Below are 15,705 nucleotides of genomic sequence, written 5' to 3' on the forward strand. Positions count from 1 at the left end.
CTCCTGAACTCAAGTAGCCGTCCCTCCCATCATGGCCCCGCGCATTTATTGTGGTCTTGGCGCCACCCCGCCCATTGACCCGGAACTCTTCTCTGCCTTGGGCTTCAGGCCACAAGCCGCTGCTTCCGCGCCTGCGCGCCAAGGCAGCTCGGATGCCGGCGGTCTCCGCTGGAGGGAAGATGGCGCTTGACGGACCGGAGCAGGTATGGCGGGGGCGGCGGCGGCGGCGGCTGCGCCCGGGCGGGAACCGGGGATGGATGCGGAGCGGACGTGATTAGAGGTGGGCAGCGAGCCGGGACAAGGGGGTCTCGTGGGTGGGGGGGTAGGTGAGCCAATCCAGACTGGCCCTGCCTGAGGCCGGATCTGCTGTGTCAGCGCCGCCCCCGGTGAGTCAGGGCAGGGCTGGGAGAGGAAGATTCGGTAGAAGCGGAGTCAGTGAGTGAGAGGAGCGATGGGAGCGGGAACGGGCCTCTCCGCGAGCCGTCGTCCTTCCTACTGACTGGCTCGGTCGGTAGTAATAACATCTCGGGTTTGTATGGCGTTTGCCACAGTGCAAAGCGCCTCGCGTATAGTGTCTCTTGATCCTCCTGAAAGTCCTGTGAGGTAGGCGGCGTTCTCGTTCTTTTATTTTAGTCATAGGAAAATGGAGGGTTCGAAGGGGGGAAGAAGGGATTAGAACCCAGGTCTTAAGCCTCCGAAGCCCAAACTCTTTACTAGACAAAGCTGCCAGGTATTAACCCTTACGGTGAAGTTCCCTGGAAGTGGCTTTTCCCTTGAATGTCTAGCCTGTTGTTTAATAATTATCTTGTGTCTTCAGATGGAGCTGGAAGAGGGGAAGGCAGGCAGTGGACTTCGTCAATATTATCTGTCCAAGATTGAAGAACTCCAGGTGAGGACATACTCGAGAAGGAGCTAGAAAGCGAGGTCTGAGAATCGATGGAAGCAAACGGGATTGCAGTGCAAGCTTATTCTTTTCCTCTGTCTTTTTAGTTAGAAAAGTGTATGTATAATAAATAATAAGCAATATAAAATATATGAAGTTATTCTCTTGTTCTCCTCAAATCCCACTCCTTGAGGGTGATAACGTTCAGTTTGTTACACATCTTCAGGAGTCAGATTTTAGTAGATTAGCTATCTCTAAGCCAAAGGCCATCCCTTTTAGAAGCCTGAACGAAAAGGTTACTTAATAAAGGGAAGACATGCTCAGGAGATGAGGTTTATCAGAAAGGGGTTGGGGCAGGGTGCAATTAGAGTGTAAGGAAGAGTGGCATTGAGTGAAAGGAATTGGGCCACCCAGTGCTCTAGCCTAAAGAGCTAAGCCATAGAAATAAGGGACCAGAGCAATAAGAAAAATAATTACAGTTTCCCCTTGAACAACAATGGGTTTGAACTGTGAGGGTCCACTTATATGCAGATATTTTTTCTTTTCTTTTTAGACAGAGTCTCACTTTGTTGCCCAGGCTAGAATGAGTGCCGTGGCATCAGCCTAGCTCACAGCAACCTCAAACTCCTGGGCTCAAGTGATCCTACTGCCCTCATCCTCCTAGGTAGCTGGGACTACAGGCATGCGCCACCATGCCCGGCTAATTTTTTTGTTTATATATATTTTTAGTTGGTCAATTTATTTCTTATTATTTTTAGTGGAGACGGGGTTTCACTCTCGGTCAGGCTGGTTTCGAACTCCTGACCTCGAGCGATATGCTCGCCTCTGCCTCCCAGATTGCTAGGATTACAGGCGTGAGCCACCACACCCAGCTCATTTTTTTCAATAAATATATTAGAAAACTTTTTAGAAATTTGCAAGTTTGAAAAAACTCAAAACAGTGTAGCCAAGAAATATCAAAAAAATTAAGGAAAAGTTAATCATGTCTTGAATGCATGAACTATATGTGGATATTAGCCTATTTATGTGTTAACTGGTCAATAGTAGGGTATTAGTAGTTAAGTTTTGGGGGAGTCAAAATTTCTATGTGGATTTTCAACTTCATCCCTAACCCCCACATTGTTCAGGGGTCAGCTGTAGTATAAATTAGATGGGGAAAGCCACAAGGAAAAATTCTGAACTCTACTGTTGATTGCAGGTATTATATTTGGTTTGCCATTTTTGAATGTTTTTACATGTGATTTCTTTTGTTCATCCTAATAGTCCTGGAAAGAATTAGGTGTAGCTGATTCTACACCCTTGTGTATTTTGGTAACAGACCTAGATTTTTAAAAATGGCTTGCTTTAGCTTCGTCTCGGTTTTAATTGACAGCAGCTAGGCTAGAACTCAGGCTCCTAATCTAAAGATCTTTCTGCTATATTATCTTCCCACAAGAAAGTCACTGTTACATGAACCAGCTGTAACTTTTCTCCCTTAGATTGTTACTCTTAGACCAGTATTAGTCACAGCCTTTCTTGCTGGCTACCCTAGGTTTCAGAGGGGTTCTTGGCGGACAGGCCAGGATCATTAGGATCATACTGGAGAATCTGAAACAACATGCAGGTGCTCTGTGCCCTTTCCTCACTCATACCTGCCTGTCAGGGTCTTGGTGAAGATCTTGCCTTCTACTATATTCTGCCCTTGGGTAATGGTATTTGTCTCTTGTCCTCCACAGCTGATTGTGAATGATAAGAGCCAAAACCTCCGGAGGCTGCAGGCACAGAGAAATGAGCTAAATGCAAAAGGTGACGGAAAAGATGGGAAACTGCATGTGGGCAGTTTGAGGTGTGACTGTTGGTAATCTCCCTGCATTATCTTCAGAGCTGTGCTTAGTGTTTTCTCCCAGTCAGAGATGATGCTTCCCACTGTCATTCGGTTATTTCACTTGCATATCTCTCCCGTGCTCCAATACAACTCCCTTAAAAACATGAACTTTGGCCTTTGTGTGTGTATTCCCTTCAAAGTGGTGCTTAGTTCATACATGTTGAATTGTGTCCTGGGAAGGGGGACACCAAGGGAGAAGCTAGGTGACCACTGTCTGTTTGCCTTCTAGTTCGCCTGTTGCGGGAGGAGCTACAGCTGCTGCAGGAACAGGGTTCCTATGTAGGGGAAGTAGTTCGAGCCATGGATAAGAAGAAAGTGTTAGTCAAGGTAAAAGCAGCATGGCCCCAGGGACTGGCCCATTCCTCACTGTGTTCCTAGCCCTTTGTGTGTGGCCTTGGAGGACAATATTCTGTCATGTTGTTACGGGATTCTCATGGGTCTTTCTGGGTGGGGTTGGTGATTTGGTGGCTGTCAGGGAAAGTCATGAGCTCTTGTTTCTGTAGGTGCATCCTGAGGGCAAGTTTGTCGTAGATGTAGACAAGAACATTGACATCAATGATGTGAGTAGCAGGTGAGGTGGGGGGGTTGGGGTCAGCTCTTATTGTACTATTTCTGAAACTTGCCTCCTTTGCCCAGGTGACACCCAATTGCCGAGTGGCTCTAAGAAATGACAGCTACACTCTGCACAAGATCCTACCCAACAAGGTGGACCCACTGGTGTCACTGATGATGGTGGAGAAAGTGCCAGACTCAACTTACGAGATGATTGGTGGATTGGACAAGCAGATCAAGGAGATCAAAGAAGTGATTGAGCTGCCTGTTAAGCATCCTGAGCTCTTTGAAGCACTGGGCATTGCACAGCCCAAGGTAAGGAGCAGGCTTCTCTGGGAGGACCTGCTGTACTTATTCCTCCTGCCCCAGGCCAGGCCGTGTGTGGGGGGGTGTTGGGATAGGCTGCAGCCTGCTTGGGTGGGCCCTTCCCACTGAACGGCGGGGTGGGAGGGGATGTTTCCAGGGTATTGAGGTGGTTTAAGATATAAGCTTCAGAAGGGACTCTGTTCATTTTTCCCGTCCCTAGCATCTAGCAAGGGATCCAGCATAAAGCCAGCACTCGGTTAATGTTCACTGAATGAAATGAGGGCCCAGCTTTCTGCCCTGAGTCTGCTGTTCCCCTCTAGGGAGTGCTGCTGTATGGACCCCCAGGCACTGGGAAGACACTGCTGGCCCGGGCTGTGGCTCATCATACGGACTGTACCTTCATTCGTGTCTCTGGCTCTGAACTGGTACAGAAATTCATCGGGGAAGGTAACCGTGGCTTGGAATGTGAGAACCAAATGGAAAGGGGTGTGGGGAGCTAGCTTATCAGCTCCCTAACACTAGCTCGGCCTCTGCACAGGGGCGAGAATGGTGAGGGAGCTGTTTGTCATGGCACGAGAACATGCTCCATCTATCATCTTCATGGATGAAATTGACTCCATTGGCTCCTCGAGGCTGGAAGGGGGTTCTGGAGGGGACAGTGAAGTGCAGCGCACAATGCTGGAGCTACTTAACCAACTGGATGGCTTTGAGGCCACCAAGAATATCAAGGTGAGGGGGGGGTATCAGCCTCAGGTTGAGCCAAGGGAAGGAAGGCCCTGGCTGAGGTAGAGCTTAGCTGATTCCTCTCCTTTCTCCACTCAGGTTATCATGGCTACTAATAGAATTGATATCCTGGATTCAGCGCTGCTTCGCCCAGGGCGCATCGACAGAAAAATTGAATTCCCACCCCCCAATGAGGAGGTTTGTGATGGGCAGTGCTCAGAGTGACTCTGACTATGGGGGTAGGGTATATGGCTCAGGCCTTTCCTCTCCCATCTCCAGGCCCGACTGGACATTCTGAAGATCCATTCTCGGAAAATGAACCTGACCCGGGGGATCAACCTGAGAAAAATTGCTGAGCTCATGCCTGGAGCATCAGGAGCTGAAGTGAAGGTAGTTGGAGCTGGTAGCAAAGGTTCAAGGGCCACGCTCAGGGTTGAGGGGGCACAACAATAGGGCCTTAACAACTTCCTTTTCCTGCTCAGGGTGTGTGCACAGAAGCTGGCATGTATGCCTTGCGGGAACGGCGAGTTCATGTCACCCAGGAGGACTTTGAGATGGCAGTAGCCAAGGTACTTATCTCCCTCTTTCTACCTCTGCTGATGGTGGCTCTGGAGCAGTGGGCTAGGGCCTGTGTTCACCCGCTTCATAACTTAATGCTTGCTCTCTTTCCAGGTCATGCAGAAGGATAGCGAGAAAAACATGTCCATCAAGAAACTATGGAAGTGAGCAGACATCTTTTGTGTGGATCCCTCAAATAAAGCTGTGGGACAAGCCCTCTAGGACTCCAGTCTGTTACCGGAGTGGCCATACTGTTCAATGACCAGGTCTGAGCACCACCAGTAAACAAAAAAGGATTTATTTGGGAGTTTCCAAACCTGCCAGAAGTGGCATTTGCCAAGCCCCAAAGGGCAACAACAATCTTCCCAGCCCCGCTTCCTGTGCCCTCCACCATGCACACACCCATACCTCAGGCCATGCTAGAGAACTGCAGTGTCCCCTCTAGGAGGCTTTACCCCCTCAGGCCGAAGTATCTGGGGAGGCAGCCCTCTGGCATCCCAGGAGATGATGGCGGCCAAAGCCGCTTGCATAGATTGAGGAAAGAAATAAGGAGGCACCAAACAGGGCTCCATGAAAAACCCCAACTTACCCCTGTATAAAAAAGTGGCTCCCACATAGAAAAATTTGCTCCCCAAATAGTGCAAATACCCAAAGGAAAAAACCAGCAGCAAGGCTGGGTTTGTAGGAATGGCAAAGAACTTTGGTTTAGAAAGGCTAGGAAGAGTCTGGGCTGTGCCACCACTGCCTCACCCAGCTCCAACACTCTCCCCAGAGGGAAGTCTGTAAACATGCAAACCCAGCCGCCTTTGGTTCAAAAATGTCTCAGTTACAAAGTCAAAGCATATAGCCTCCAGCAGTCCTACTTGGGCCCACCTGCTGGGGGCAGAGGTGGCATCATCTGGTAAGAACCCCATTAAAGCCAACGCGAAAAGTAAGTAATAAGGCTTTGGGGACCAAGCAATAAGGAATCCTATCACTACTTTTGTGAAACTAATGCTGGGAGTAGAGGGTGACAGCAGACACCCCTCACCCCATCCTACGTGTCTGCAGCCTCAGCCAAGACCCAGAGAGGGCTCTGCTTCCAGGCTCCAGGGCTAGGAAGAAAGGAAGCGATCCCTGAGCAGTTAGGTCAGGCGAATCCCCAGCACCTGTTCCAGTTCCTGCCTTCGCTGCTGCACCTAGAGAAGGAAGAGACCAGAGGCTCAGGTCTCTGCGACTCACAACCAAAAGAGGGCGAACCAGGACAGAGCCTCACCTTGGCAAAGATATGCCTCCCCACTGCTTCCTGGGCCCAGGGTTGGTGGTAGAAAGCAGCTCGTCTCTCCTCCTCAGGATTTCCAATCACATCAGTGATGATCTGCAAAGAGCCAGGAGAAAAGCTGTAGCAAAATTCCTACCCCTGAGCCAATCTGCCCCTGGAACTGGAACAATAGTGCTTGGGTATAAAAAAGCCATCCAATGTTTCACATGGGATTCCCCCTTCAAGAAAGAGGACTGCACCTTCAGGTCTCGGCGCTGGGAACGGAGCCATTCCTGGATGAAGTCCTGGGGGTCTGTGCTAAAGCTGAGCATGAAATCCCTCTGGGTCTTCAACTGGTTGATGGACTCAATGGTCTCATGGATCTGGGGAGGGGTGCATGAGTCATACTGGGCCCCTGGTATGCTCCCAGGCCTAAACCCAAAGGACTGAGCCAGAGATGCCATCCCCAAGGTGCTACATGTTTGGAGTGTCTGACAGGGCCAGCCCACCCCCATCCTGAGCCCCAGAGGGGGGGGAGTGACGGCTCACCTTGACATCAAGGGAGGCAATCTCCTGCTGATTGGTGGTAGAGGCCAGAAAATTGCTCATCTGGGCCTTTAGTGGGTCATCAACCTCCACATCAATATCATAACATGCTGTCTTCTTCTGGTCATTGGGGTCCACACTGCAGGCAGCACACAGCAAGGGAAGGGGAAGTACATATGTCTTCATCCCACCCACCTGGGCCCCATTCTGTGTACACAGGGAGCAAGAAACCAACTGCTGCTTCTCTCTTTGGCTTTGGTTCAAGCCAAGGATGAATCTGCTCTTCGATGAGCCTTCCCATCCCCCACCTTCCATTTACCTAATGACATGGTTGATGACAATGGGGTCTGGATGCTGCAGCAACCCAGCCAGCTTCATGGGAATCTCAGAGAAACGGAGTCGGCCACAACTAAAGATCTGGAGAGAGTACCAAAGGCTCGATGATGCCTTTGAGGGCATGGGGGATGTGAACCATTCTACGGCCAGTAAGGGCAGCAGTCTGAAGACTGTGGCCAAGAACTAGCCCAGCAGGGGCTGAGAGAACAGAGGAAGGCATCTGGCTAACCTGGCGGAAGTAACGGTTGCAATTGATGTACTCTCGCTCATGCCCATCTTGCAGCTGGTTGTGTTTGATGTAAAGCCACAGGGCCTGCATGATGGCGGCCCGTGTCTGTGTATGCACTCCCAGCAGCCTCGCTAGTCGGGGGTCCAGTTTGTACTGGGGTGGCTGGAGATGGACACAGGAAAGTCAGAGGATGGGTTCTTGTGAAGAAGCAAAGCAGGAAAATAGGGCAGGGACAGGAAGGGTTTCTAGAAAGGAATCTGCTCCCCTCCCCCAGATGAGTCCTTGTGGACCCAGACATGACACCAGGGCATGTCACCTGATGATCCAGCATGAGCAGGAGGGTGCACTTGACATTGAGGTCTCCAGGCCGTTTTACCTGGAAGCCATCTGTCTCCTGGGTGGTGGGCATCCGGTGCCACTGGTGAGGAGGAGGGGAGCAGAGCTTATCACCAAGGGAGGAGGCATAAACACATGGCCCTCCAAGGGGACTGAGGCCGTTTCTCCACCCAACCAGCACATCAGCCTGTGCTTGGTGTCCTCAGGCAGCTTGTTCTCCCCTTGCCCCAGGTCCATGCTCACCTCCACCAGGTGATTGTCAGGCCCGTACAGTTCCTTGTCCAGCTCAATGACGAGGCTCTTAAAGAATGAAGAAAACTTCCTCTTCTGTTTGCTAGGCTAGGAATAGAAAGGGGTGTGATATGGTGCTTCTGCAAGCTCTCAAACCTAAAGCTGCTAAAACTATGCTAACTCCTCCAAAAAGAGAATTGTTTCAACCCTGGAGCTCAGGGAACTGAGCATATGTAGGCCCTGGAGAAAGCAGTCAAACTCTGGGCAAAGAGGTTGGAGGCAGAGAAAAGATTCTCTATGCAGCCCCCTGCCAGCCAGCAAGGGACTTCAAGACACTCGACTGCCATCCACAGGAACACTGTTATAAAAAACCACACAAATCAACCTCTGGCTGGGAGTTGTGGCAAGCAGGACCCTCTCCCTGGGGCAGCACCTCCAGGGAGTACACAAGTATCTGGTCTATCTTAAACCTGCACAGACCTCCTGCCACCTCCCTCCCCAACTCACATCATCTAGCAGTTTTCCTTCCACTCGGAGTTCCCAGGAAGCCACCTTGTCCCCTGCCGGGGTTCCCCCAGGGGTCCCTGTAGTTCCTGCACTATCGCCTTCTGCCTTGCTGGGGCTGAACGTATTGGAAATGTAGATCCGAAGTTTTCGCTTTTGCTAGAGAGAGAATGACAACTAGAGGTGGAACAAAACATTGGAAAACAATGCTACCCAATCTTCCCGTATGACATCATTTGACAGTCAATATCAAGCATATGTGACTTGCACCTTGTTAGGCACTGGGAATTGGAAGTATCAATAGTAGATCCCAGCCCCGGCCCTAAAGAATTCACAATTTATGGGGGAAACAGATGCATCAACCACAATGCTAACAGTGGGATCAGTGGTATGGCTTGACAGATACACAGGCAGAGCGCTACCAGGCAAATCGGAAACCTCTGGCTCAGACTTTAAATGAAACCCAAACACCCCAACACATCATGGCCCCAAAATATCCTAGTCTCCTGGAAAGACTTCACCACTCTGGTGACTGTTCTAGATTATCATTAGGAAAATAAAAACCCCAGGGATGGGGAAGGAGAAAGGAACTACTTTTATCTGCCCTCTAGTGGTTTTCAAACTTTTGACCACAATCTGTAAGATTTACATTTTAAATTATGACCCAGGATCCACATACATATATAAATACCTGAAACAAAAAGTTCATTAAAAAATACATTCATTACTATGGTAAATACTACTGTGAAGTACGTTTCTATTTTCTATTCATTTAAAACATACTGGCTGCAACACATTAAATTGAGTTAATGCTCTATCAACGGGCTACATCCTGTATGTGAAAAATCTTGCTCTAGCCCAACACCGACCCTCATTTGGCCCCTGGAAAACGAGCCAGGGAGGGGAGAGAAGTTTGGAAAGGCCAGAGATGGTCAGGGCTCCACACACCGTCAGAGGCTTTTTGATGGCCTCCTGGATCTCCATCCGCTTGCGAGCAATGGTCTGGTCCAGCTTCCGCTCAAAAGCCAAGAGATCCATGTATGCCTGAGACTCTGGGACAAGCTCCCGGATCTGGAGGAAGGGAGAAGGAATTCAGCTTGCTTCAGCTACCTCTCTGCCTCCTTCTTCCCTTCCTCCCTCCTTCTAGGGTTGGGCGAGGTGGACTCCCATCCCCAGCCAGCTACTGGGCAGGCCTCCTGGATCTCCTACTAGCACTTACTCGCTGAGGTAGAACCTTATCTGCCATCTTCCTCCTCTTTAACCTGGAGAGGACAGAAACCCACGTAAGAGGTCAATGGTCTAAAGGACACTCACCCCCCCATCCACCCCTTCAGTCCCCAGGACCCTCCCCAAAGAGTGCCAGGAGTTTTCCTCAGTCATAGAAGCCCTTAGGATAGAAGGAAACCCTCTGCTACAACCAGAGCTGGGCCAGGTAGGGTGAGAGAAACGGGATGGTCTTACCCCCGGCGCTGGGTGGGCATCGGGGGCTGGGCCTGGGGCACAAGCAGGCGTTTTCGGAATGGATCCATCATGGTGGGTGGCATGCCAGGTCGAAGTGGAGCAGCTGTGCCAAACGGGGAGCCAGCAGGGGGTCCCACCTGCAAGCCAGCCATGGGCATCCGGCTCCCTGGTGACATGCCAGGCCGCTGGGGGAAGTGAGCCAATGGGGGTGCATAGGTCAAGGGCAGGGCCCTCCGGGGCCCATAGCCCATGCCTTCCATCCCTCTCCTCAGCCAGGTCCAGCCCTAAGCAGCACACCACAGAGCCTGCTGGAGTGCCAGGAACAAAGGGGAGCGGGCGCCTGAGCACAGAGTGTAAACCACACCTGCTCCGCCCCCTGCAGCCGCCCTGGCAGCCGTGCCAGCAAATGAGGCCTGCCAGAGCCTGGGGGTGGGCGGAGAGTCCTGCCTGCAGAGGGAAGGGCCTGGGAGAGCTTTTCAGGGCCCAGAACAGCCTCCTAGCCCCAGCGTGCTGTCCCCCTGCTCCCCACGACCAGCTGACCTTGAGGCACTCCTGAGGCTCTCAGATGGCCCTGCCCTCCTCCTGCCTCCACTGTGAGGAGAAGCACTGCATGGGGGCCAGTGTCACAGCCAAACAGAGGGGTGTAGCACAATATAAGTGGCTGATAGCGCAGAGTCCTAATCCCCATCCCCTGTCGCCAGCCTGGTATGTGACTGGGGGAGAAAGGCAGCCCAGTGGGCCACAAGCCCATCAGACAGCAGCACCCCAGGTGAGCGAGCTGCAACAGGATGGCTTGGAACATGTCCCAGCTGGTGGGGGTGGCCTCAGATAGAGTACAGAGACCTTCTGGTCACCATATGGCCCTTACCCACAACCCAGAATGATCCTTCTCTCTCGCCTCCCTGCTGCCCAACCACTGCCCCTGTGCCAGAAGACCCTGAAAGGGAAGCTATGGCTCCTGGGTGGCCTGAGAGAGAGCGTGCGAGAGAACACTGGCACCTGGATTTTGCCGTGGTCCAGGCATCACCTGGCAGCCGGGACTGGCTCAGGCTCCGTCTAGCCCTATAGCAATCCCAAGCTGGAGAATGGGGATAAAATTATCCTGGGATGTAAGGATAAGAGTCACAGGGACAGCAGCAGGAATCTGGGTAACAGATATAGCTTCTTTTGATGCCTTCAGAAGGATTTCCCAGTGAGGCCCAGCTCCCAATACTCCCGTGGAGCCCATCTGGAAGTAACCTCTGCCCTCCATCACCTTCGCCATGGCTGCTGCCTGCAAGGCCTGTTTGGCAGCTCTGCCTCGCACACACTGTCCCTGGCAGCTTCACAGGGCTGGCCCCAGGGCCCAGATTATGCAACCAGCACAACCAGCCAACCAAGCCAGGCTGGGTGGAGACTCGCACCAAATCAGAGGAGCCTCCCCCACCCCAGCATCACGGAGAGAAGATTCTTCCCCCATCACTTCATCTAGCACTAAACCCATGCTCCCATCTCGGAGGGTCAGATTCTTGACCAGATGCAGAGATCGAAAGAAACACAACCCAGAGACCTGAGGAGAAGGGTGGAGGGAAGCACTTGGGAGGATGAAGAGTTCAAAATAGGGGTTCTGGGGCCCACGAAGTCCTGCCACAGGTCTCTCCCCATCAGGAAAAGATTCATCCAAGCTGCTGAAAGGCAAAAGACAGCCTGTTTCTCTGCCTTAATAAGCCATGGCCAGAGATTCTAGGAAAAAAACTCAGTGTAGCCACAGCTGTAAGCCCAAGCCCGCAGACACCCTAGACTTGAGTTTTCCCCAGTGCCTGAGACAAACAGGAGGAACCGCTGAAAGAGTATGAATTGGGGCCCTGTGGTCCCCACCAAGCTACACCCTGGGGCCTTGACAAAAACTGCAGCACCACCCACATCTCCTGGGCAGGTGCTCCAGTAACAGGAAGTCCCAACACAAGGCAGCACAGACGGGCAGGCCCTGGAATAGGCCCCACCCAGACATCTGCTGCAGACTTCCCAGGCTGAGAGCCCCCAGCTCACCCAGGGCCCCCGGGGAAGGCTGCTCACAGCTCATCAAGTCCCAGTTTAGCCTCGCCAAGCTCTACACCTGGGCTGTAGCACCAGTAACTAACTCCTCCCCTTCAAAAAAAAAAAAAAACACAACTCAGGAGTTTTAATAAAAACAAACCCCACAGCCCAGAATTCTCAGCCTCTCCAACTCCCTGCCTGCTGCAGGACTAGGTAGGCCTGGCTCAGTCCCCTGAACCCCAGAAACAGGCAGCAACCTCCTCTCCCTTGGCTCAGCAGCAGCCTATAATCTAAGCTGGTTTCTAACAACACTCAGGAGAGCAGGGCAACAGCTGGGGCTATGCTGCAGCCTCCAAGTGAGGCATCTAGGACTCAGGTGAGCATGCTCTTCCCCGGCCCCAAAGCCCCTGGTGGTTGGGGCTAAGGACCTCAACTGGAGGAGAACATACCACCCCCTCCCTCATGAGAAAGTATTTTGAATTCTCTGGCTTGAACCCACTAATCTGTGGTTTTGGGTTTTTTCCAGTTTTTTGTTTTTCTAAGCTCCACAGGTAACTGCGATCAACAGCTAAAATCTGTCTGGAGGGGGGTGAATCGTGACTTCCTTCTTTCAACAGGCTCCCTACTGGCCCAGCTTGGGCCCTCGAATCCTTGCTCTTCCGGCTCACTCAAGAGCCCTAACAGACAGCAGCCCCTTTGTTCCCCAGATCTCAAGTCCCTTTTTCTGGAAATCATACAACTGCACTCGGAAAGAGGGCAAGTAGAATCCTCCTTGAACTAACCCAAAGTTTGCCAGCTGGGTTCTCCTTCCCAGCTGGGAGGAGGAGGAGGAGGAGGAGAGAAGCCCAGGCTCAGGGCCATCTCCTACTTCGCCACACACAGTCACCCAGGGCTAGCCAGCTAGCCAGCCAGCCAGCCTGGCCTTGCTACAGGCCCAAGGCCACTCCCCACTGAACATGGTGGACTCCATCCTCACAGGGGCTTTCCCAAGGGCACTGTTCCTCTGGGTTGTATGCCAAGGAAACTGTTCCAGGTCCCTCCAAGGCCAAAGACCCATAGGAGGCTCCCAGGCCAGGTTTCAGTTGGCAGGCCCAAGGACTGCAGTGATTGAGGCAGGGACTCCTCAGTGATATCCTAGGAGGCCCAGATGGGAGAGAGCAAGATGGGAAAGACAGGACCCCAGCTAGAGTCCTTGGGACCAAGTCTATCTCTGCCCATACCCTTTGACCCTTTATTTCCTTTTGATGATGGAAGAGAAATGAGTAAGAGGGGAAAAAAGTCACTGTCCCAGTTAAGCATCTCCTTAGAAAGTGAGGGCTCAGGGGTCCTGGCGGGAGATGTACACCCACCCCATGAGGATCCATTTACTTCTGAGACCTCTACCTGGAGAAAGCCCTGCAAAGACCTTGGAAGATTAGCAAGAAGCCAGTGCCAAATGCTGGAGCACCTAGGTTGGGATATAGCGGAGTCAGAACCTGAAGGCTAAATAAAAGTGGAGAGGGGGTGGGAAAAGGATGGGCACAATTCCCAAGCATTCTGGGGCAACCTGGAATGACAGACGGGGACTAAAGAGTTCTACCAGCAGGGTCAGGCTGAGTTCCTCAAACACTGACCGTAAGTTTCTGTCTCTCAATGGCCTTTGAAACTGCAACCTGAGAAGCTCTTTTCAAAGCCAAACCCCAAAGGAGTCAGGACAGCACTCTTTGAAGCAACTCTCGCAGACTCCTCCAGTCCCGGACCAGAAGGACTTGGTGGAGCCTCTCTGCTCCTCCAGACTAATCAACTCCTGGACACTATAACACCAGGCAGAAAGCCCAGAACAGCGTCTGCTGGGAATGGTCTGCTACTGGGCTGGGCCTTCCTCAGGCCTGGCTACCAGAGTCTCTGGTCTAGCCTGGAGGCATCCTGAGCAAAGGCTCCCAGGTCTGCCTCTGCACTAGGAAACCCCTTGCCCTAGCCTCAGCCTTCCAAGCCCGTGAGAAGCCAGGCCTCCTCCCTTCTCATTAGCAGCTGGCAGCCATCTCAGACATGCTAGAATTCTGCCAGTTCCCAACTAGAAAAAAACAGGGCAGACTTAGAGTGGGACCGAGGCCAATGCAGGGTAACCCTGGTTTCTCAGTGAAGACAAATTTCCAAAACTTTCTCCTTGCTTCCCAGGCCCCCCCCCCAGGACCTACACTACATTTCTCAACCCACCTGCCCACAATTCACTAGCCCCCACAACTCCTCCATCTCTCAGGTACTGAGAAATCCTGGACCCCAGACTCTCCCAACTGCTTCAAATCCTCCACTGCAGAATCTGTTACCCTTTCCCCCAACGATTCCACCACCATCTAGCCGCAGCCCGAGGATCCCTGGTCTTGCCCTTTATCGTCGTGAGTTCCTCACGCAGGGCCCCTGTGCCCTCTGTCCAGGAGCTCCTCTCCAGGGCCTCACTCGAGGTCCCTTCCGCCCCCTTCCTGGGGCGCCCTTGCGGCGCGTCCCGCGCTCCTCACCTGGTACTGCGCCGCGGGGCCCGCGGGGCCCATGGGGCGGAAGGCGGCGGCCCCGGGGCCGCCCACGCCTCCGGCCGGCCCCGGTCCCCGGAGCGCCGGTCCAGGCATCATGCCTGGTCCCGCTGGGGGAGGCGGCGCTCCCAGGGCCGCGGCAACGGCGCCGCCGCCAGGGCTCAGCGGGGGCAGCGGGAACCCGCCCGCGCCTCGACCCGACATCGCTCCGTCCCGTCCCGGGTTGTCGCGATCCGGACTCCGGGCTCCGCGTCGAATCCACTCCGCGCTCTGAGCTCCGCGATCCGGGACTTTCTGGTCGTAATTCCGGGTTCCGGGGTTTGTTGATCCGGGTTCCGGGATTTCCTAATTCAAGTTCCCGAGCTCCTCACAGACCCCGTTTGGGCCCCGGCGGATCCTGATTCCGCTCCTGTTCTGGAGATTCCAGGTCCGGGATCTGCTACGGGCACTCTTGCCGCCCCCGGCCTCAGGCGGTCTGGCGGCCCTAGTCCAGTTATCCAGAGGCGGCTGCTAACTCCCCGCCCCGCCCAACCCAGCCCAGCACTAGGCCCCGCCTCCACCTAGCCGCCCAATGCTAGAACGTCTCCTCAAATCCCTCCCCTCGTGAGACCCGCCCCCAACAGGTACCGCCCCTAACCGCCGGGCTCTGAGCCCCGCCCACACCCCTTGGGTCAGCTCCTTCCCGGAGGGGCGGGAGCGGAAGCTGAGCACGGAAGCGCCGAGTGAGGCGCAGGGTCAGAGGTCGAAGGTGACCTAAGGTCTCAACAGTGAATGGGCTCTCGCTACCATTTCCAGAATGTATCCGCCTCACCAAATTACCCGGCCACACTCCCTGGAGATAGTTTTGTCAAGTCTCCCTTCTGCATTTTCAGCCTTAAAGACTCAACTTAGAGCTGCTGTCTGGGGCATAACAGCCGCCAACTTCCTTTAAAAGCTCATCCTGGTGGTCCGGAGTTGCCAAGGACATGAGCGGCTCCAGACCTGATCCAGCTGTGTGAACGGTTGACTCGGCCAAGCGCTGAGTTCTTATCAAACGTTTTTAACATGGCTCTGCATCACTTTAAGGAAACTTGGTACTTGACTCCACAGGAAATGTTTCTAGTCGAAGGAAATTTGGATTATGAAAAACCTCCCTGTGGTTAAATACAGTCTTTCTCCAGCATTTATAGCACTTAATCTTTAAAAATTCAATACCTTTTCAGAAACACTGTCCTGCATTAGAAAGTATTCAAAATAAAGTGCTTCAGTGGTGCCAGGGAGCCTAGCCTCTGATGGTCAAGGGTCTCCTCATTATACACACGAGTGCACCTTAAACTTAAATGAGCATATAAAGAAAACACCCGAGGCGCTTATTAAAAATGCAGATTATAATTCATTAGGTCTGGGGCAGAGCCCAAGATTCTGCATTTCTAA

General features: G+C 52.8%; 2 protein-coding genes across 4 annotated transcripts; one reads left to right on the forward strand and one right to left on the reverse strand.

The window, feature by feature from the left end:
• Positions 1–115: 115 nt before the first annotated feature.
• Positions 116–5,101, forward strand: PSMC5 (proteasome 26S subunit, ATPase 5). 3 transcript variants are annotated; one of them, XM_012747274.2, is made up of 12 exons: positions 116–203; positions 818–889; positions 2,599–2,668; positions 2,977–3,074; positions 3,251–3,307; positions 3,384–3,614; positions 3,926–4,052; positions 4,144–4,334; positions 4,428–4,526; positions 4,608–4,718; positions 4,811–4,897; positions 5,001–5,101. In XM_012747274.2, exons 1-12 carry the CDS (start codon positions 153–155, stop codon positions 5,052–5,054), a joined length of 1,248 nt encoding a protein of 415 aa, XP_012602728.1. In that variant the 5' UTR covers positions 116–152; the 3' UTR covers positions 5,055–5,101. The 3 variants fall into 3 exon arrangements, with proteins under 3 accessions (XP_012602728.1, XP_012602730.1, XP_012602729.1); XM_012747276.3 differs by lacking the exon at positions 116–203 and adding an exon at positions 438–603; XM_012747275.3 differs by lacking the exon at positions 116–203 and adding an exon at positions 709–730.
• Positions 5,102–5,168: 67 nt separating this feature from the next.
• Positions 5,169–14,811, reverse strand: SMARCD2 (SWI/SNF related BAF chromatin remodeling complex subunit D2). Its single transcript, XM_012747269.3, has 13 exons — positions 14,281–14,811; positions 9,770–9,954; positions 9,528–9,570; positions 9,257–9,379; positions 8,312–8,467; positions 7,817–7,912; positions 7,554–7,655; positions 7,238–7,399; positions 6,992–7,089; positions 6,676–6,811; positions 6,387–6,509; positions 6,142–6,243; positions 5,169–6,064 (listed from the first exon to the last, which is right to left on the reverse strand). The coding sequence occupies exons 1-13, from the start codon at positions 14,494–14,496 to the stop codon at positions 6,011–6,013; spliced, it is 1,596 nt and encodes a 531-aa protein (XP_012602723.2). The 5' UTR covers positions 14,497–14,811; the 3' UTR covers positions 5,169–6,010.
• Between the last annotated feature and the right edge of the window lie 894 nt (positions 14,812–15,705).

Source organism: Microcebus murinus, chromosome 18 (genome assembly GCF_040939455.1).
Source record: "Microcebus murinus isolate Inina chromosome 18, M.murinus_Inina_mat1.0, whole genome shotgun sequence".
NCBI lineage: Eukaryota > Metazoa > Chordata > Mammalia > Primates > Cheirogaleidae > Microcebus > Microcebus murinus.